The sequence below is a fragment of the Amborella trichopoda genome, chromosome 6 (genome assembly GCF_054954075.1).
Source record: "Amborella trichopoda isolate Santa Cruz 75 chromosome 6, AtrichopodaSantaCruz75HAP2 v2.0, whole genome shotgun sequence".
Lineage (NCBI taxonomy): Eukaryota > Viridiplantae > Streptophyta > Magnoliopsida > Amborellales > Amborellaceae > Amborella > Amborella trichopoda.
Window position 1 is genome coordinate 53,766,977 of NC_142341.1, and position 22,342 is coordinate 53,789,318.

Consider the following 22,342-nt stretch of genomic DNA (forward strand, 5'->3'; position numbering starts at 1 on the left):
ATCACGCTTGTTCAAAATGCCGGACCGCCCTCTCTATGGAAAATAATTTCTTATGTGAGGGAAGGGTATTTTTGTTCATGGAACCTTCTATGTAGGGGGTATTATCAAGAAAACATCTGGGGGAGAGTTATAGGGAAAGGTTGGGTGAGGTGTAAAGTGGGTAAAATGTCCCAACAATAAAGTAGAAGAAAGGCACTGTTTTCAAATCCTATAATCCAAAGCTTGAGACGTGAGCCGTCCATTTATTTGGAACGTAGACTGAGTGACCTACGCTAACCTATAAGTAACACCCACTTTTGAAATTTGGGGTGAACCAAGATCGATCTCTCTCTCTCTTCGGAGGAAAAGGTAAGCCCTCAGATCCAAAGTCCCCATCTCTCTCTCTCTCTCTCTCTCTCTCTCTGTGCTATTGGTTATTATTTATTTGTGGAAATGGCGGCTTTCGATTCTCTGGGTTGAGCGACACTTTCCATCACTTGGTTCTTTGAGAGCAAAAATATATAAGTTTTTTATTTGCATTATTATGATGTATTTAATGGTTTATATGCTGTTTGTTTGCTTTTCCATCTGTAGAAATTATTGTAAGAAAAAAATTGGAACAGTTGAAAATTGTGATTTTTATTTTGTCTATGGTCCAATTATAGGGTATGTGGCAGAAACCAGTAATAATAATGATGTAATGCAAGTATGCAACAACAATAACTCTTTTGATCATGCCTATAGAACGAGAGTCATCTTCCAGCCATTTCTTTTCTTCCTTTTCTGAATGTCTCTCTGCCACCATTATGTGATTGATTTGAAAAATTTTAAGCAGTAGTTTAAAGCTCGGCTCTGGCCATTGACTCTGCCATAGCCTGAGCGGAGTTTGGACTTGCCCGAGTCAAGCCTGCATCCTAAGTGGGCTCAGGAAAATATAAAAGAGGGAAAATACCTGAAAAATAGAAAAGTTATAACTTTTTTTATTTGCATTTTTTGTGTTATGAATTCCAATTTGTGTTTAAATACGTAAATGGAGCAAAAAATGCATACACAATGACTTTGAAACAAATGTTTTGAAATTCAAGCTCATAGAGTACATATGTCTATGAAATGTAGTTTTATCTCACATATATCAGCCCAACACAACAAAATACAAGATTAATTTTGAGAGAATAGGAGTGTCAGTGGGGTTCGGGATATTCATTGGTCTTGCTATCAGAGGGGGGGGGGGGGCTGCCAAAAATCTATGAGATTGATGGAGCGGTACCTATTCCAACTATGCCCTCGTGCCACATAGGAACGTTCGTTGAATTGGTCCCTAAGCTATAGTCACTAAGACTCGTCCAGCGTTAATGCTCCCCCCACCTTGGCTAGGGGTCCTTCCATCATCAAAATTGCTATGATTCTCAACACCCTGGTTGGGTAGCTGGCCATGGCGTTGGCTCAATCGCTGGTTACGTCGCTTACCAGATGGGCTATGCTATCCAATAGCTAAACCTCTCTCTCTTGGCCTATGACCGACCATCTCAGTCCTCCTCAGTGGAGCTCCTACCACCATGTGCTTCCCCACCCCCCCAAAAAAAAAAAAAAGTCTCTCTTGCACGTCCTTGTGGTTGGTCCCTTCTACTTCCATTTATCAGGATCATTTGCAACCTCTTTTTCTAGGGCCCTCTAGTTTACTACTGGTTGCCCCTACTTCACTACCCATTCCTCTGTAGGGTCCTCTTGAATAGGTAGTTGAGGTTGATCGAGTTATACTTAGTGGCCTTCCTCTTTAGTTGCCTCTTCCTCAAGTCAAGATTATAGTGGACATGGACTAAGTTTTTCAGCCTCCGTTTTCAATATGTTCCTCCTCGGAGCATGAATCCACTAGAATGTAGTCCACTTTCTCTCACACTCTATGGCAGGATATGTGAGTTCTATCTTTTGCAAGTGGGGGGTTCGAAGTCCTTACCACTATTTTGCTGAAAGGAAATAAGAAGAAAGATTAATCTGTTGATTAAAAGTTAGAAATGCAACCATACATATTAGTTATGTTAGAAAAAACTGACTCATGAAATTTGTTGGCCAACTGGCTCTAATTCATCTCATGTACTTCTAGCCATGTTGGTCTCAAAATCACCTTGAGCATCTACGGTACATAGAAAGCTAAAAAAGGAAATTCGACATATAAATCTGGTGATATTTTTTGCCCGCTTATTACAACTACTCACCTTCCTCAACTTCTCCACAGCTTCCATCATGAGATTTATACATTGAGCATCACATGGGCTCCAAATTAAATGTTGTCTCTTTTTTATAAGCAGCCTCTCTGCCTTTATGTAACTTTTATGATTATTTGTAATTAATTGGACCTCATTTGCTTCCCTAATATCTTATACTACTTTATCAAACTTCCTAAATAGGAGTTTTGTGGTCTTCTTTTATTGGCATAGATCTACACTAGAATGGAGAAAAGTCCCTTTAGGGTAATAGATCAAGAAATTCACTATGTACCTACCTGGCCTATTTTGCCAACCATTTGACATAATTGTCAACCCAGTTGCCTACCATGGCTGCTTTAAATCTTGAAAGAATAAATCTATTTCAACCACCCATCATCTAGGCATTTCTCTGTAAGCTTACTTGTCATTGGGCCTGGCTTCAACTATTGTTGTTTCATAGATTAATAACATTCTGAATTAGCTGTGTGGAATGGAATGGCACTATCAAACCACCACCTTGCAATTGCCCTCTTCATCTTATCCTTGAGTCTTTGTTCTCATGAGAGATTAAAGGTTGTCTGGCAATATTGGGCCTATGGGGGTCACCTCTGTGATATTGGGCCTGTGGGGGTCACCTCTGTGATATTGGGCCTATTGGGGTGAAGTCTAAAGGGCTTTGTGGCTTGGGGTGGGGGTCAGGGTGATCAGGGTCCGGGTGGAGATCGGGGATGGGGGTTAGGTTCGGGTTGGTAAGTAGTAGACCGCCAGGATTCAGTAGAAGGTCGGGATGAGAATCACCGTCTCAATTTAGAAAAAGTAGACCTAAGGAACCTCGACCAACAACCTCCCATACCAGGCACTATAATTTGGGAGGTACTTCAGGAGCGCGACTGCTAGATGCTTTTGCATGTCTAGCAAACATCCCATCAATCTGCATCTGTCTCTCTTGAATGTCTACTAGACTAGCGAGCCTAGCCTGCTCCATCTGGGCCTCATACTCTACATCCTCATCATCTCTAGTGGGTGCATAATATTCTTTTTCCATCTCCTTAATAATCCCTTTTGCCGCCTCCATTTCTTTCTAGATCTGCTCGTTAACTGCCACATGCACTTTGACACATGGCTGAATACTAACCTAAATTTTGTTAAGTGATGTTTCATTCGATTAATGTTGCCTATCATCTCTCTCCCATAGAAGGTACACCATACCCACCCCTTCCCCTTCTCAGGCAACTTCTCCCCATGCTAGATCGTCCCTCATTATCTCATAGTCCTACAATAGGACATATACACAAATAAACCCCTGATGTCAAATTTTATACATACAGGCTCCCTATAATTTTTTTATTCACGCCATTAACCCTTCTATTTTTTTTAGCTACCTCTCCAAAAGAGGAAATATGGTACCTCATTTCTAGATGTTTTTTTAGAGGTTGAGGTCGGTATGGCACTCCAAGTGTTGGATTGGCCTTGTTTCTAATTTTTTTTTTAGGGGCCAAGGCCAGTCCCGCACTCCAAGTGTTGGATTGACCTCCTTTCTAACTTTTTTTGGAGGCCGAGGCCTAAATTGCGGGGGAATTTTTGTCCCTAATCACCTAAATTCTTGATTGGGAGTCTATGCCCCCCCCTTCCCACACACGCACACACACACAAAAAAAAAAAAAAAGTGATAAGGAAATTGGTGTTAATAAAAAAAAATATCAGCTGGTAATGGGTATCAAAAACTATAAAATTTACATGATTGTTCAAACCAAAGGTAATTGATATTATTGTAGAAAAAATGGTTCCCAGAGGAAAAAATTAAAATATGATATTAGAATTTATACATTTTTTTTGCATATTTAACCCATTTCGCAATAAAATCCACAATAAAAATTCTTATTCATTATGGAATTAATTATTATGGTACTTTATTGTGGAACTAATTCACAATATGCATTTGTGCTTATTTGTCTAAACCAAAGGTAATTCTATTTTTTTATTATAAATTTAACCCATTTCATAATTAAATTCATAATAAAATTGAGGATATATATATATATATATATATATATATATATATATATATATATATATGGAAAAAGTTTATATAAGGTTGCAACTTTAAAATGTAGAATTACAGATGCACCTCAAAAATCCATCAAAAAGGTTGTTTTAATGTTGAAAAACCTCCTAATTAATCATCTTGATATCGACATGTAAGAATATGAAAAAAAAAAAAAAAAAGATTTTGAATGTAAGAAGTAGTGTATCTTACACACATTGTCTAGACCATCCATTTTCAAGATTTTCATATGTTTATAGATCTACACCATTTTAACTATTTTTGGAGTTTAAAATTTTATAATTGGATATGAAAATAGATTTTGAGATAATCCTAAGATTTTTTTACACCAAAATTACATATTATGATAAAATTTGGAGATGCGCCTTAATTGGATAGTTTAAGGTTGCAACCTTATAGAAACCACACCCTATATATATATATATATATGTAACTAAAATCTCTAATAATTGCAAAATAATTAGTAATATAAAACATTGTATGAATTTAAATAAACTATTAACATTTACCTTAAGTTTTGAGTCTAAAATCCGGGTAATTGTATCTGGCTTTGAAACTTTCAAACTAATGAACATTAAAATCCCCAAACAAATTTTTTGTTCTGACTTTGAAATTCTTTGACTAATGGAAATTAAACCCCCCCAAGAGTTTGTCATCGTAATCATCATCATCTGAGGCTTATCCTAACTCTTTGGGATCGGGTACACGATCATGTTCCCGCCGTTTCCGCTCTATTAAGGGCCCTGCCCTCACTCAGACTATAAGCCACCATATTTCTTGTTACTACTTCCTTTCATGTCCTTTTGGGCCTTTCCCTTTCTATTTTAGAGCCTTCCATTTGAACCAAATCGCTCCTCGTAACCAGTGCTGTTCTAGATCAATGCTGCTTATAACCAGCTTACCCAAGTCTATTTTCTTTCATCATATTGCCTATTGGAGCTACCCCTAAGTTCCCTTGAAATTTATTCCGAGCTTTATTCTTTTTTGTCTTGCTACTCATCTATCTCAATATTCTCATCTCAATTAGATTCATCTATGGATATGTTGTTTCTTGACTGCCCAACATCCTGTCCCATAAAGCATGGCTGGTCTTATAGCCGTACTATAAAACTTCCTCTTTGGTTTCAATGGTATGCAACAATCACATAAAACTCCACTGCAACGATCACATAAAACTCCAAAAGCACATCTCCACTTCTCCCACTCAGCTCTAATTCAATGTGAGATATCCTCCTCAATCTTTCCATTCTCATGGATTATCGACGCCAGATATCGACAATAATCTCGTATAGATACTTCTTGACCATCAATCTTAACTACTTCCTCGTTTCTACTCCTATTATTACTAAGCTTGCATTCCATATATTATGTTTTAGTGTGGCTAATTTTAAAACCTATAATTCTAAAGCATCCCTCCAAAGTTGTTGTAGGAAAATAGAGAAAAAGAGGCAAAAAAAAAAAGAAGAATAAACAATCAAAACAGGCTAGTTTTGGGTGGATCTAGCTTTTCTTGCACAAAGAAACACCCTAGATAGGGCTTCTTGTTACTATTCACAGCTTGTTTTTATTATTCTTTATTATTCACACCCCAAAAGTGATAGAAACCCTAACACCCCGGGCCCTTTTATTATATTATAATTAAAAAAAAATCAAAACTAGCCCCACAAGCTAAAACATTATTAAAATACCCATAAGTCCTTTCACTTAGAAGAAAATCTGTAATGACACTTTTACCTTAATACAACAAGCAATTTCATAAGTATTCCAACCCAACTAATTGGGATAAGGCTTGAAGGTGGGGGATAATGATGATGATTCAACCACTTTTCTAAACATCTCCTAAAATCCTAAAGAATATAAAAAAATCTTAGAATCCCTGAAAACCTTAAAGCCCAAAAAATACTAAGAAAATTCCAAAAAAACATCCTTAAAGTTCAATAAGAGAAAATAAGAGGTATCTTCTCTTGCATCAAAAGTTCTAACTTTGCATTAATGCCGTCTTTAGTCTCATTAGTCAAAACTATGTCATCTATGAACAACATACAACACAGTAGCTCGTCCTGTAAATGCCTAGTTAACTCATCCATAAACAAATTAAAGAGGTATGTGCTTAACATTGATCCTTGATATAGACCTATTGTTACTGAAAACTCACTTGTTTCTCCACTAGTTGTCTTTGCAATAGTTAATGCTCCCTCATACATATCTCTCACCATGTTGATATAGCCCCTAAAGGCCCCTTTTTTTTCCAATGCACACCGAAATAACTCTTTATGTACCTTATTGTATGCTTATTTTGTATCCATAAAGACCATATGGAGGTCTTTTCTCTTCTCCTCAAACTTCTCAATCAATTGCCTAAGTAGGAAAATAGCATCAATGGTTGACCTCCCTGACATAAAAACGAATTTATTTTTTGATACATTTGTTTCATGTCTTAGATTTTGCTCGATCACTCTCTACCACGGCTTCACAGTTTGGCTCCTAAGTTTGATCCTTCAGTAGTTTGTACAATAGGTGCAATAGTACTTTTTCTCCATTCATCTGACATTTTTTTGTTTTTGTTTTCACCATCTTGTTGTACAGCTTGGTCAACCAAATTATACCAATCTCTCCCATGCACTTCCAAACTTCTATTAAGATACCATCTGATCCTAAAGCCTTTCATGTCTTCATCTTTCTCAAAGCTTCTTCACTTTAGATAGCGTCACTCATCTCATTTCTCTCCCCAAATCTTATCCTTCATCTGTGCTTTCATATCCTCTACTATCTTTTCCTCTATGACCATTTAAGTCCCTTTCTAAAGAAATCCTCTCTCCATTTGGTATCCCTTAGACTAGTCTATCCGTGTCCTCCCAAAATTGTTTTTTAATACTATCCTCTAGTTCTACCAGTGCTGCATAAGCTTACATTACTTATCTGCTCCCCTAACACAAGCTTAATTGATAGGAGCCTATCACCTACTCTCTTAACATCTACTACTTTATCCTTTAAATTTTTATCTATTATTATCTCTATGTCATTTATATTATTATCCTTTCATATATACCAAAATTTATATTCACCAATTTATTTAGCTTTTTTACCTTTCCACTTAGTCTTCTTTAGGCAAGCCATGTTAACTCTCCTTCACCTCATTGTATCCACTAGCTCCATACTCCGACCTTTTGGAGTTCTCACTTTCCGTGTTGGCTAAGCAAATCCTATTATCTTGGACTAGCTTCAAACCCCCAAAAGTCAAAACCCCAAAAAATTGATTTTTTTTTAAAAATAAAACCGACCCATTTCGAGCTAGATCTCTCACAATAGGGCCTTTAATCCAAAAAATACATGTGGGGATAACGTGGAGGAATGAATGAGCTTCAAAATGAATTAAATTTCAAGGATTTTGTCTTAAAAAATTAGAAAAATAAATCAAGAAGGCGGATTGGGCTAGGGATCTTCATAGACTATCTTCAACAAAACCGACTCATTTTGGACCAGATCTCTCATAATGGACTTTTAATACAACAAATCAATATAGAGATATTATGGACTGAATGAGCTTCAAAATGAATCAAATTTCAAGGATTTTGGCTTAAAAATTAGAGAGTAGATAAAAAAGGTGGGTTGGGCTAGGATTCTTCATAGATTAGTAGTTCTTCAACAAAACTAACCCATTTTGGGCCAGATATCTCATAGTAAGGCCTTTGATTCAACAAATCAACGTGGGGATATTGTGGACGATTGAATGAGCTTCAAAATGAGTTCGATTTCGAGGATTTTAGCCGAAAAAGATTAGAGGGTATATAAAAAAGGTGGATCCGGTGGTTCTTCACAGATTAATAGTACTTAAGCAAAACTTACTAATTTCAGGCCAGATCTTTCGCAATGGGGCATTTAAGAAGACAAATCAATGTTGGGATATTGTGGTGGACTGAATGAGCTTCATAATGAATTAGATTTCAAGTTTTTTGCCTGAAAAATGATGGAGATATCCCACTAATGGTGGATGTACCAAGAAAGCCAGGTTTTTGGATGAAAACCATGTAAAATTCTGAATTAACAGCTAAATTGATTGATTTGTCATCCAACAAGGTCTGACATAGGCTCCACAATAATTCATTTAATGAATTGTTGCCAAGTCAAACAAAAAAAAAAGCAGCTCCAAAGCTGCAAAAGATGCTTTGCATTGCATAGCCTCAATAAATTGGGAATCGAACCTGACTCAGGCTGGTTGCCCGAGCTTGCATCTACTCAGCTGAGTTCAACACTACTAGGCCGTGTAGTGGTGTACTAGGAGGTGAGTACTATACATCTCCCTAAATCCAAGAGGTGTACGTATATACTCGGCGCATGGCCAAGGTCGAGTAATTTGGTTGAGTCCTAGCAGAATGCCGAGTCCTGAAATATTGATTCTATGCAATGACTTAAGTTTCGCGAGGAGCCATGGCCTTTGTAGTGGTTGACTTGCACATCATTGTGTTCCCTATGTAACAAAAACACTTCTGTCACTTACATTTAGAAGAATCCGACATTCCAATGCACTAGACATGTGTGTCAAGATGCATGACGCACATATAGACATGGGAAATCCATGTTGCACATGGAAAAATATTTGTTCTCTGGAACCAACATGACACTCATGTCCATTTTTGTGAGCCACATGTCTGCCTAGTAAGGCATGTTTGTCCCTTACAATGTGGGTGCATGTGTCTTATGATTTGGACATATATGTGTCTTGGGAACAATTTTTTAGGTTTTAAGTGAGTTTTATTATTGAAGCACAAATTTGTTATATTGTAACACGTATGGCATGTAAGGCTTTTGTGGTTTATTGTACTAGAGTTGGCAAAATATAAGTTGGTGGGTTGAATACTTCAAATCGGCATTAGACACCGATTCTCGTATCGGTGTCCTTGTAACATCAAAGTCCCTTCTCAGATGGAGTTTTTATGGTCGTTGAAATTGAATTGCATGTTTGTTATGCTGTTTGGTATGACTTTTTTTGTGATGAATTTGATGTCACAACTGAAATCAACACTCTGGATTGTTGCTTTTGTGTTTTTTGAGCCATAGAAGCCTTGCTTAGCAATAATAAATTATGAATGATCTCTCGATGTAGAATAATTTTCATCATGCGCAAAGCAATGAGGCTTAACCCTTATATTCATTTAGTAAATGAGAAACAAATAATAGTAAGGTGTAAATTATTGTTTTGAGTTGAGTACGCAAAGGTACCAGGGTTTACAAGTGACAAATAGACGATACATCAATATGTGTGACTTCTCATAATTACACATGTTGGTTTATTGATAATTGACCAATGGATTTTTGTGTAGCCCTAGATATCGTGTAATTTGCACTTTGCAAAAAGATGTGTAAGTGTGTTCCTCTTACTCTATCTAATTGACTATGAAATGAATTAATTTGGCTGATATGTGATTACATAATTATACTAGGCCTAATCTTAGTTACCAAGATGTCCTTATATGGGTGGCGTTCCCACCTCGGGAACACGATGCTTGCTTCTCAGCGAATAAACCTGAGACCTTTTTAACACATAAATTTTTTCTCGGGAACCCAATAGGAGTCGATCAACAAGTTAACACATCCATATTGTTTACATTTTTAAAAGAAAAAAGCAATAAGTGCATATCCATAAAAAGTATAGCCATAAATGCATATCTATAAACAAGTAAGCATTATGGTAGGCCAACTTTTGTCACAAAGTTATAGAATTTTGATGTCATCTTTTTAGCGAGAGAGAATGATATCTCTCTCATCTCTCCAATTGATATCTCTCTCATCTCTCCCTATATTTATATTTTTATCTGTGCTCCCTCCATGCTATTCTTGTTTTCTGTCTGTTCTTAGATGAAGGTGGATATATGAAGAAAATGGCAGGACTTGAATATGCTTTGACTGAAATATTATCCTATATTATCACTTGTATCATGATTAAATAAATATCTGTAGCATATTTATGAGAAGACTCAAGTGAATAAATAATAGTTATCACCCTCAAGTCTTTTCTGAGGATTTGTTATTAGCTATAATAAAATGTTCCTAATATTTCAATTTTGCATTTAAATATGATATATAAATTTGTGATTAATCTTTTGGTTTTTAAATTTCTCAATTTTTATATATTTATTACTGGCGCTCCCAAGCTGGGGAACTCCTAGCAAGTAATGAACCCCCATTCTTATAGCTATGGGCCTAATAGCTCCTATAGATATATGTATCTGGTTTTGCAACTTGCAGCTGACATATACATCTTAACTAGTCAGATTTGTGATCCTAGATAAATTTTTTTGGTCCATAAGCTTCACAGATGTGTTAATATTTTACTTATTATATTATATATAAATTAGTGAAATATCTTTATAGAACTTGGAAATTGTCTTTTTGGTTTAGAAATGGAGTTTAAGTTGGTATTTTTCAATCATAACTACTAAGTTACTCAATTGTTAGGCTTCTGAACTTTGTCATTGATCAACATATTATTGAATCAGGTAAATTTGGTTTTGTCTTTCTTCAATATTAGCTCAGATGGTATTTCATGATCTATTTCTTGTTTCCTGTCTAGTTGACTACAATTACTTTAATTACCAGTATAAATGTTAAGCATAAGTGGATCTCTCTTTAGAGGATCTTACTTGTTCCAATATCAAATCATTTGTCACATGCGCAAGTGCGATGGCCATCGAGGTCTTACTTTCGGTATCTCTGTGCCTATTTTCTCATTCTACTCCTTAGCTGGCCGTTCAATTGAGTTTGTAAGTGTATGGTCTCGTAAACTTATTTCTGTTGAGCAAAATTAGTGTATATTCATATTTCTCAACATATCCTCAATCATATTCTTAAGTATTATACTAGTTTCATGCGAAGAATCATACTGGCACTAACTTTGTTATAATTTCAGGTTTCTTGAAGCTGATTGTATTTGTGGCTTGACAAATTGGTTTCTAGGATGGCATATGAAATCAATGAGCAGAAAAGTGAAGTCTTCTCTGTCATAGTTAGGCTTACTGGATATTTCTTATTTCACTAGTTACTTTTGTTCAGCATGCTACATTGTTTTTTTGGATGAATTTGGATGGAGCCACATCAGGATTTTTTGTATATTGTGCATGATTTCTGGACTAGGCTATCTACTGCATTACCACGCAAGAGCACACAGTTTCCTTAAGAAAAAGCTATACTACTCTTTGCTTTCCTTTGTCTTGCCCTGCCAACGTCTCCGGCCCTTTGGCCAAAGCGAAGTGAAGATCACAACATTGATTTTATCTCTTTTAATAAATTAAATATGGGTGGTGTGGGGAATTTTATGTGAAATACATCGTCAGTTCACTTTTCTTGATAGTGACCTTAAATTTATAGGAATGAAGTACTCCAACTTAAAGAGCACATACCAACAGAGGCATATAAAATAGGAGGTTGAGGTAGAGAGCAGAGAGAACAGAAGGATGAGAGAGATGTCATTGCCAAGCATGAGAGATATCTTCTCTATCCATCTTAATGCCACTACTATTAGACCACATAGGTACTGTTTACCCTGCAACTGTTTGAGCATAAGATTTCTCTAGGATCTGTGCTAGAGATGGACATAAACTAACATGTGAACCTCCAGCTGTTGGGAGCAAGCTGTTTTCCTGTGCAGTTGCTCTTTCAAAAATTTCCTTTTGTTTGGTTCCTTCACATCATCAATGATCATCCCCATTCTGGGTCACCTGGCTTAACATCCTTCAATGGTATTTCCACAGGTTCAGCTGATCCTAGTGTTTGTGTCAAAACGAACACATGAACCAGAACAATAAAATTCTGGGTATAGATACAAATGAGGCATCCAAATCATGCCCACTAAGGAGCTTTATATTTCCTGAGAACAAGAGTTTTAGGGCACCCATAGATGCCCTGTTTATTTACATCAGACATGTTTTTAGGCGAAAACACCTTTGATCTGTGTTTATAGGAAGTTCGCAAAGATTACAAAAATATGAGGAGTATTCAACACAAGAGACATATGTGGGCCCATTTTTGCTGCTTTTTGCTGCTGTGCCAGACTAAGACAAAGTATATATAATGCAAATTTAATAACAATAGGAGTAAAGAAGAGGAAGTCGTTAGGATTAATGGCCAAGAAATACCAAAAAGAGCGCACTTTCGATATCTTGAGTCGATAATTCACAATATTGGAGATATTGAGGAAGATGTCGCACCTAGAATTAGAGTTAGGTGGGCAAAGTGGAGATGTGCAACCGGAGTTTTACGTGATCGCCACATACCAATGAAGCTGAAGGGGAAGTTTTATAGGACAGCTGGGAGACCAGCGTTGCTTTATGGGGCAGAATGTTGGGCGGTCAAAAAACAACATACCTATAGGATGTGTAGTTGAGATGAGGATGTTGAGACGAATAAGCGGCAAGACAAGAAGGGATAGATTTCGAAATGAATACATTCGGGAGCACTTAGGTGTGGATCCAATAGGTGATAAGATGAGTGAACGTAGACTTAGGTGGACTGGGCATGTTCGCAGACCTAGTACAAGCACCTATTAGGACTTGTGAGTTGGTTCAAGTAGAAGGCTCAAAAATGGCAAAAAGTAGGCCCAAAAAGACATGGTTGTGAGTATTGAGAAAAGATATGGGGACTTGTAGCCTCTCTAAGATTCGTATAGCTGACCCCAAATAGTTGGAAAAAGGCTTCGATGATGATGATAATAAAAGTGGTGCATGAGACCTAGAGGGCTCATTCATGTGGTTTGTTTATGAGAAAAAAAAAGAAAAGCTCTAGGCTTTCGAAGACTCAGGTAGGCTTGAGGAAGACACCCTAGGTTTCTTATACTTGTTGTGTGTCATTGGCCGGAATTACTGTTGTTTCTATTCCACATCAGTTTTCCTACATCAAGAAACCTAAGACATGACCTCAATGGTCTCCCCTTCCTATACAATGGTTTTTCTATATCAAGAAAGAAGCTTCAACCTCTTCCCAGGTCTCTACTTCAAGTGCACGTGTACTGAAAACCCAATCCCTCACAACATGTGTTTTCTAGAACAGTCATGGTCCTCGGTTCATTCGAAGGGTGTTCACACTAATGACTTCGAGGTACATGCAGCCGGAGGTCCTTCCTCCCCTTTAGTGGCTTCATCCTCCACTGGCAGCTCTCCCATTGCAGCGATTTCGGCCCGTGCCCATCATAAGGTCCGTGCACCATCGACATCCTCTAAGCCCAAATCCCAAGTTTCTAGTGTATACCTTAGAGTTCTGGGTGCCAAAGGCTCATATAGGGCTCCGTCCCTTAAGACTTTATTTCAGGTTTTGAAACTCGGATCTTTAGAATGATGCTCTTTCGGGTCAGGATATAGCGCATATCACCATGTGAACAAACGAGCTGGTAGGTCCAGTGAAGTCCAAGACATGTCTCTGCTACGCAGGCCAACTTGTAGGCTTGCCGCCAAGTGGATGATAATTCAGGAAGACAGCAGCCAGGCCAATCCCTCGAGAGGGTGTCTTCGGGCTCCAGCCAATCAAAATGCCAAGGCAATAAGCCTTGCCGGACCAGCACACCTGCATAATCTTGATAGAATAGTTTCTTCACCATTTCCTTCCCTTGGTCACTTAACCCACTTTATGCTTATTTTAGAGTTTTGCACCCTAAAATCTGTTCAATAGGGCCAAATCAACTTTGGACCATGATCTGACATGTTGAGCCAAGTTTTGACCATGGTCTGGGTCAGCGGGGCCTTAATGACTTTGTTTTGATCTTAATCCATTGCAAGTTGGGTCTTTTATCTCCTCAACCTTCTCTAGCGACCTTATTGGTTAAATAAGGTTGAATTCACAGGGTTTTGCCATGTCTTAGATGGCCAAAGACCCCTTATATATTTTGACTGCTATAAGGCTTTCTTTTTGACAGTGCTATAGGCCTTTTGAGCCAGTATGGCCTATGTTTGCGGGTTTGATCCACCCATTACTGGGGATTAATCTCTTCAGCTTTTTCTATTGACCTTATTGTTCAAATAGGGCTGAATTCATAGCCTTTTGCCATATTTTAGATGTTTAGAGGTTCTTTTAAATTTTGACCTCGGTTTGGGCCATTTTGACCTCTATTTGAGCATTTTGGCCTTGGTTTTGACCTCTGTTTGCCATATTTGAATTCTTTTCAAAATCTGGGTTATCAAAAAAGCACCAGAATACCCAGGTACCCCATTTGTAATCTCTTCTTTGTTTTTCAAGGGAAGATGTAGCACACAGGTACACAATTTGTAATCTCATCGCTGTTGATCAAGTGCCTGCTTCTCTCTGAACTCCAAAGCATCTTAAGCCTCTTTCATATATTCTGCTCTAAATTTATCTTTGTGAATGTTCTTTATTTTTTGGTTAGCATCAGTTACATTACCCCTGTTTTTGGTTTACTGTTGAAAACATTTGAGCATGATTTTACTTTATATTATTTCTGTTGCCTCCCTTCCATGGGAAGTATGTAGTCTTTTAGTCATAATAAATTTCATCTTGGAAAATGAAACAGAAATTGGCATTGGGCTTATAGGATTTGGCATCACATTCACATTTCTTGGTGTTATTCTCTTCTTTGACATGGGCTTGCTGGCACTTGGAAATGTGAGTGATTATCATCTTTGTACCTTCTTCTTTCACCCTTACTTTTAAGATGGATGTCTTATACCTGTATCGATCTATCCAGATTTTTTGCTTGTCTGGTGTTGCTGTTTTGCTTGGTTGGCATTCAACATGGCAACTTTTCACCAGGAGAACGAGTTACAAGGTTAAAGATCGCAACCTCTTATATTTTTTCAGCAGTGTTTGCTCTTTTTTTGCCATTACCATTGATTCAAATCTCGAATGTTCTTCACAATTGATTTTTTTTTCCTTAGATCTTTCACTCTGATCATGTTTGAATGGTTCTTTCACTCTAATCACCTTTGACTGGTTCTCTATCAGATCACCATTGCATGGCCCGAAGATTTGGAGAATTTTGTATCTAATGTTATTATGATTCAAATCATGATTCTCCTCACATTTGATGAATGCTGCTGAGATCTTTTATTCTTGTCATCAATAATTGGCCAGTGATTAATGTATAGTGTAATCTTCATGACCACTGGAAATCTGTGTGGATGAGGAATATCACTTTCTAACCTCAATAGTTTTAGTCATATTTTATTACTTACTACAAGCTATAGGAATCCTGGGTGTTGAATGAAGAGCGATCATGTAGAGGCTTCCGATATGCAAGCCATTTTAGGACTTTTGTCCCACGTATTCCAGTAATCTTCTGGATGTATTGATTTGGCAATGTTTCTATTCATTAAGATTTACTTTTGTCCCACGTATTCCGGTAATCTTTTGGATGTATTGATTTGGCAAATTTTTGTTCAATAAGATTTTCCCCAAATGTATACTAGTCTTATTCCACATATGTGTCTACTCCAAACTGAGCGTAAATGGATCTTTGCCTCCTATTGCTTTTTCTTTCATGCTTGTACTCATTGGAATTATATAATTATTTCGTTCAGGGCAATAAGTTCTACTTTCTAAAGATAATAGTTGAACTCTTATGAACCAAAGACAAAGACTAAGGGCTTTGTTTGGTTCATGCGTAAATGTTTTCACATGAAAATTGCATTTGATACATTTGTTTGGTAAGTAATGCATATGCAAATAAATCTCATGGTAAAACATTTTACTATGAAATGGTCTAATACATAGTAAAACAAAACCTCACCTCTTGAGGTGGGGAAACATTCCCGTGCTTTCATTTTCACATGCGGAAGCACTATTCGCCATTCACTATTTACAATATAATATATTATATAATATTTTATTTATGTATTAAATAATATTTAATAGATAAATTAAAATTTAATAATATTTAATAGATAATATATAGAGTAATGACACTATGAGACCCTCCCACACCCATGTGAGTAGGAACCCAAAGGATCACCATTAAATTTTGACACAGATATCTAGAAAAATTATCACATGGGTGTGGGACTTGGGTGAATGGGTTTATTGATAACTTTTCTAGAGATCTGTGTCAAAATTTAATGGTAACCCTTTGGGGTCCTACTCACATGGGTGTGGGAGGGTCTCATAGTATCAGTACTCTAATATATAAATACTATTTTATATAACTAATATATTATTTTATATTATACTATTTATATAACATTAGATAATGTATATTAGTATAATATAATATATAATATTACTACAATATATATCATATTATATTATATATTATTACTACAATATACCCTGCTGTGGTCACCAAACCCTTCTAGCATGTTCTCAGTCTCATCTTTCTATTCGGAATTGCTTCCAAATCTAAACCCCTCTCCCATTTTGAATAAATATTGGTCCTTGCCAGTGCCTCACAAATTACAAGCTTTTGTAGGGGTCCTTCTCCAAGGTAAAACCCTTACCCTTGACCAAATTCAGAGGCGTGGCTTACCTTTACCTGATAGATGTATAATGTGCCTTCAAGAGGAGGAATCCAACCCTCACCTCTTTTTACAGTCCTACAGCCTCAGCATTATGGTCCTCACTTTTGAATCTCTTTGACATTCAACGGGTTACCCCCCCTCAGTCCATAGCCTTTTCTCCACCCTTCTCACCCCGCCTTTTCCCCGACTTGGCTGGAAGCTGTGGCAGATCTCTGTGGTTGCTCTTCTCTGGGTCACCTGGTTGGAAAGGAACCCCAGGACCTTTAGGGGAAGGTCAGATACCTCTATCTTCAACTCTGTTACCTCCCTCATCTCCTACTAGTCTAAGACTATCCCTATCCTTGCTAACTTTCCCATTGACTGCTATCTAAATAACTGGAATTCTCTGCTGGCTGTCTCATCCCCAGTTGTCGCTAGTCGAATGAGATGGTCCACCCCCTCCCCTGGTTTCTTAAAACTTAATATTGATAGTTCCTCTTTAGGGAACCCTGGCCCATCAGGATATGGAGGCACAGTAGCAAATTCAGATGGTATTCTACTATCTTTCTCAGGGTATATTGGAATAACTGATTCCACTGCAGCTGAAGCATTGGCTCTAAGGGAAGACCTAAGACCATTGCAGGCCTAATTGTGGAGTCTGATTCAAGCAATACAGTCTCATGGGCAACCCATTCCTCACAGCCCCTTGGCACCTTCACCAAAAGTTTGAGGAAATTTTCTTTTTGAGCTCATTGCCTCAGATTTCCTTCAATCATATCCCCCGAGAAGCCAACTGTGAGGCTGATAGACTTGCGAAAGAGGGCGCCTGAAACCTTTCTGGTGCACCCCCTTTTGCTTCATGCTTTTTGATCTCCCTTCTGCTCTTTTCTCCCCCATCTCTCTATTTGCTCTTTCCTCCTCCAAACCACACCCCCACCCCCCCCGGCCTTTAGCTTTTTTGTCCCTCTGAGAAAAAAAACATTCCCCAAAATGTGTACACCTCTCTACGTTAGTTTGAGGGGCTCTGGAATGCCCTCCTCCCCCCCGCTTCTATACTTCTTCTGGCTTTCTCTCTTTTTTTTCTTTCCTCCCATGTTTCTCTTCACTTCTACCCCTCTTTCTCATCTTTCTCTTCTCATGTCTTCACTCCTTTGCCCCTATTCTCTTCCTCATGATCTTATCCCTTAACCTTTAGTTCCCTGTCTCTATTTCTTCTTTGCCATTATGTTTTTCTCTTCATCCCCCGTTCTGCTCCCTCACCAATCATTTCCCACTCACCTCTTCTCAACTTTCTCTCCTCCTCTCTCTTCCTACTTTTTCAACCACGCAAATCTCTCCTCTCTTTATTGTTCTTTTCTGGGGTCATCCCCTCCTCTTTGTGAAGAGTCTCAAGTTTCTGTGAAGAGACTCAATGTCCATTGACTGTATGAATATACAAGCTTGTCTTATATAGACAAATACATATGACAATAATAGAAACTAAATCACAAACACATATACTATACCCAGACTTACTATAAAATACACTGATTATAATATGCACCTTCCATATTACCTGATAGAAAATATGTATTTTCCTGTCACACTCCCCCTCAGACTCAAGATGATATGAGATAGAGCAGCTGGAGTTTGAAGTTGAACACTAATTGCATAAATGAGCAGTTGGATCTTTAGGTGCATAGCATGACCAGTAGATGTAGTGGTTTCTATGCTTAGATTGCTTGATCAATAAGCACAGAAAGCCGCGGTAGATCAACAAGCGTCAAGAACATATGGCCTCAGGAACGAAGGGCCATATCAAAGTAGGCTCGACCAATCAAACAAAAACTCCAGACAAAACAGGTGAGACAGCTGAGAGAACAAAATGGCTCTTGGAAGAGCCAACAGAATTCGGTGTGGATCCGAGACGGATTTAGCAGCTCACAGACCAGAATAGACATGATCGAGTAACAAAACAAACAAACTCGATCATACAAATAAGAATAGACAATGCGAAGATGAACTCAGAAAAACTACTTTTTTTTTGACAAATTTTCAGAGGGATTTTTGTTTTTTATTGTTTTTGACAAAAATATAATGCTTCTACATGTAACTTTCTTTCAATGTAAAACTCTACATGAAAGAGCCAAAAGGTAAAGAAAAAAAGGTAAAGCAGTGAGATGAACAAAGCACTCACATTCACATATAGACCTAGAACACCATAGATCTAATATCATAACCCCTTACCATAACAAAGCACTCACATTCACATATAGACCTAGAACACCATAGATCTAATATCATAACCCCTTACCATAACATAAACCTAAACTAAGCACAAAAGCCCCTTTAGAAAAAGGTGAAGAGAAACCCAAGGTCTGATGTAGCACAATAAGGTCCTTCAAGGTAAAGAGAACAATATGGTCTGTCAAGTTAAAAAAAAACTTTTTACAAAAGTCTCTCCTACTTTTGCATTTAGGTTGACACAATGTAAAAACAAAACTACCACCTTTTGTAAGACGGTGCAAAGGAAAAACATGGCAATGGGTTTTAGCAGATGCAGAGAGGTAGAGAGAGAAAAAATGCAGATAATCCCAAAGAGACAGTGGATTTGAGAAATTACTGAGAAAGCATCCCAGAAAGAAAGACAGATCAGAGGGTCGAAAACGACTCGGCAGAGAGACAGATCAGAGAGACGAAACATGACTCAGCAGAGAGGCGAAACATGACTCAGCAGAGAGGCGAAACACGACTCAACAGAGAGCTCAGATCTGAGATGTGAACTCAGATCTGAGGTTGAGGGTCTATGACCCAAGGAAAAAAATGCACCGACTGGGTGAGCAAGAGACTTGTCTTGAAAATCGGCGACGATACTTCAGGGACGAGGAATGGGCACAACGAATATGAACCTTGCTCTGATACCATGTAAAGAGTCTCAGGTTTCTCTGAAGAGACTCAGTGTCCATTGACTGTATGAATATACAAGCTTGTCTCATATAGACAAATATAGATGACAATAATAGAAACTAAATCACAAACAAATATACTATACCCAGACTTACCATAAAATACATTGATTACAATATGCACCTTACATATTTCCTGGTAGACAATATATACTTTCCTTTCACACTCTTATTACCTACGCCCCTCCCCTCTTTCTCATTGCAGTATCCCTCTTTCTCACCTACATCTGCTTGCTTTGTGATCTTCCTTAGGATGGAAGAAGCAAGGAGAGGGTCTACAATGTTTACATCTCCCTCCTTTCTCTCTTTGCATCAACTTGCTCAGTGATCGATCAAAGATACAAGAGCGAAGAGGTTTTACAAGGTCTTCTGTATGCTGGTCTCAAGTTGCTTACCTCTTTAGTAGCTGCTGCTGTCACTCTATGAGGCAGCCCTTGCTACAAGCTACTGTTGGTTTGCTCTGCGATCTTTTTGCCTCACCATCGTTGAGATTGAGACAATTACAATGTCTCTTCTTAGTCTCATCTAGGTTTTCTAGTTCTAAGTTTTCTTTTTGTCTCTTTTCTTCATGTTTTGCTCTGGTTATATGTTCTTTCTTGTTTTGGTTTCTTTGTTCTCCCCTTACCCCCTCTTTTGTTATGTACACTGTGCACCCAGGTCGTGAGCTGCCTTTAGCTCTCTTAAATAGTATATAATTCTTCTTCATTTACAAAGTTAACAGATTCTCAAAAAAACATACATTAATAAAATAAATTTAAAATTCATTATATTATATATTATATTATGTTATATATATTATTTGTTTATTATTATGTTATATATATTATTTGTTTATTATAATATAGTATAATATATATAACATATATTTCTGTAATATAATATATTTATATAATATAATTATTTACATAATATATATTTTATTATATAATCTATAATATATTTTCTAATATTTTAAATTATTTAGTATATAATATTTTAATATATGGAATAGGCACTTACAATACAATATATTTTATAATATTTATACTTAAAATTTTAAAATAATATTTAAATGATTACAAAATGTTTTATATTAAATATAGAAATAATATTTAAATAATGTTTAAATAGTATTTAAATAATATAACTCTATATTTTTAGTTGTAATATTTAAATATTTCATGTATAGATTTAATATATTTACAAAATATATTTAAATACCCAAGAAGTTACAAAAACATATGTAATTCATTACACAGTGCTTTTTAAACATGTTAACAAATATGGTGAAAAGAAAGTTTGCAAAAGTTTTTCGTGTGAAGTGTTTACATACGTTAGTATTTTAAATATTTTTCCTGGGTAAATATTTACGCACCAACCTAAAGAAAACATAGAACTTTCTATTAAACTTATGTGGGCACGAAGTGGAATATTTTATTATAATTTGGGCAATTCTAGTAATTGTTTTATATTTCTTTGCAGGGATCAGTATCCTTCCTTGTTGGGTTTTTCCTCATATTTATCGGCTGGCCTATAGTTGGGGTCATCCTGGAATCATATGGCTCTATCGTTCTCTTCAGGTCAGGTTTTGTTCTATAAGCTGCTTATTGCTGAACCATCCCATCAATTCTAAAGGTCCTAATCCTATCTTCCATTATTTTTGCAGTGGTTTCTGGCCAGCTTGTAAGGCTTTCCTGTGCCACATTCCAATTCTTGGCTGGCTGTTCCAGTATTCATTTCTGGTAAGAATAAGTAGTTGTGGCTAGCATTTGGTTTGGGCTACTAGGGGCCTTCTGTGTATTTACTCATTTTAACCTGTACCTACAGTTTTTTGATCGCTTCAAGCTGAAAAGTGGTTCATGATTTGCTGATGGTATTTGTTTATGCACATCCTACACTGATGTTGAAAATTGACTCGACCAGTGGAGAGGAAACAAGTAGGAAGAGAATGTGATATTGTCACACTTCGATCTCTGATTTGTCCATGCATAGCTAGTAGCAGGTAGAGCTCATAGAGCAGCAGGATTGCTAAGCTTCATGTACTACAAATGGGAGAAGGATTAACTTGCCCCATATAGTGGACTTCTATTGGAATACATCTGTAGAATTTGTTGACTGGATGCATTCATCACAAATTTCACACTGAAAGACTTGACATCCATACAGTGAAGATATAAAATCCTTTCATTGGTAGTTTGAGCTTCATCAGCCCCTTTCACATTTCTGATACCTATAAGAAAATGGGAGTTACTGATTTCAGTGACAGTTGCTATATTTCATTGTATTGTACTTGAAATCTAGAAGAAAAAAACGAATGTTTGTGTGCTTGTACATTCATGTGTGCAAGTGTAAATGTGAAGTGTGTGCTTGCATGTGTGTGATGTTGGCCGTCCCTATTCCTACCTGTGATTTTGTTGTTCTTGGTTTGTTGTTCAAGCATGAGTGTGCATGTTGATTCGATGATATTGTGGCAAGTTGTAACAAACATGCAGAAGACTTGTATTCTTTGTGTTAGATTGCCCTGAAGCAAGGGGAAGAGAAATAACCCCAGCTTAGTTGTGGGGAAAGAAGATAGATGAGTTGTATTGAGCCTAGATGAGTTGTACTGAGCCTTCCTTGAGTTGGAGTGACAATCTGCCAGTTTGTGTGGTGTTCAAACTTCAAGAAAGGCTAGGTGATATCAGGACCTTGATCCTTCTCTTGCCCCCACTTGAAAACCTGCCTTACTATGTATTATAT

The 22,342-nt window shown here is 37.1% G+C and overlaps 1 protein-coding gene across 5 annotated transcripts; it reads left to right on the forward strand.

Annotated features, from left to right (window-relative positions):
- Window positions 1-303: 303 nt before the first annotated feature.
- LOC105421750 (Got1/Sft2-like vescicle transport protein family) lies at window positions 304-21,975 on the forward strand. Of its 5 annotated transcripts, none has more exons than XR_016057491.1 (8): window positions 304-348; window positions 11,156-11,231; window positions 14,762-14,853; window positions 14,936-15,016; window positions 19,877-20,077; window positions 21,086-21,183; window positions 21,270-21,345; window positions 21,431-21,975. XR_016057491.1 is itself a non-coding variant. In XM_088869479.1 (8 exons), the coding sequence occupies exons 4-8, from the start codon at window positions 14,983-14,985 to the stop codon at window positions 21,464-21,466; spliced, it is 441 nt and encodes a 146-aa protein (XP_088725605.1). In that variant the 5' UTR covers window positions 304-348; window positions 11,156-11,251; window positions 14,762-14,853; window positions 14,936-14,982; the 3' UTR covers window positions 21,467-21,975. The 5 variants fall into 5 exon arrangements, 4 of the variants coding, with proteins under 4 accessions (XP_088725605.1, XP_088725604.1, XP_088725606.1 ...); XM_088869479.1 differs by having other exon boundaries at window positions 11,156-11,251; window positions 19,877-20,073; XM_088869478.1 differs by having other exon boundaries at window positions 19,877-20,073.
- Window positions 21,976-22,342: the final 367 nt, after the last annotated feature.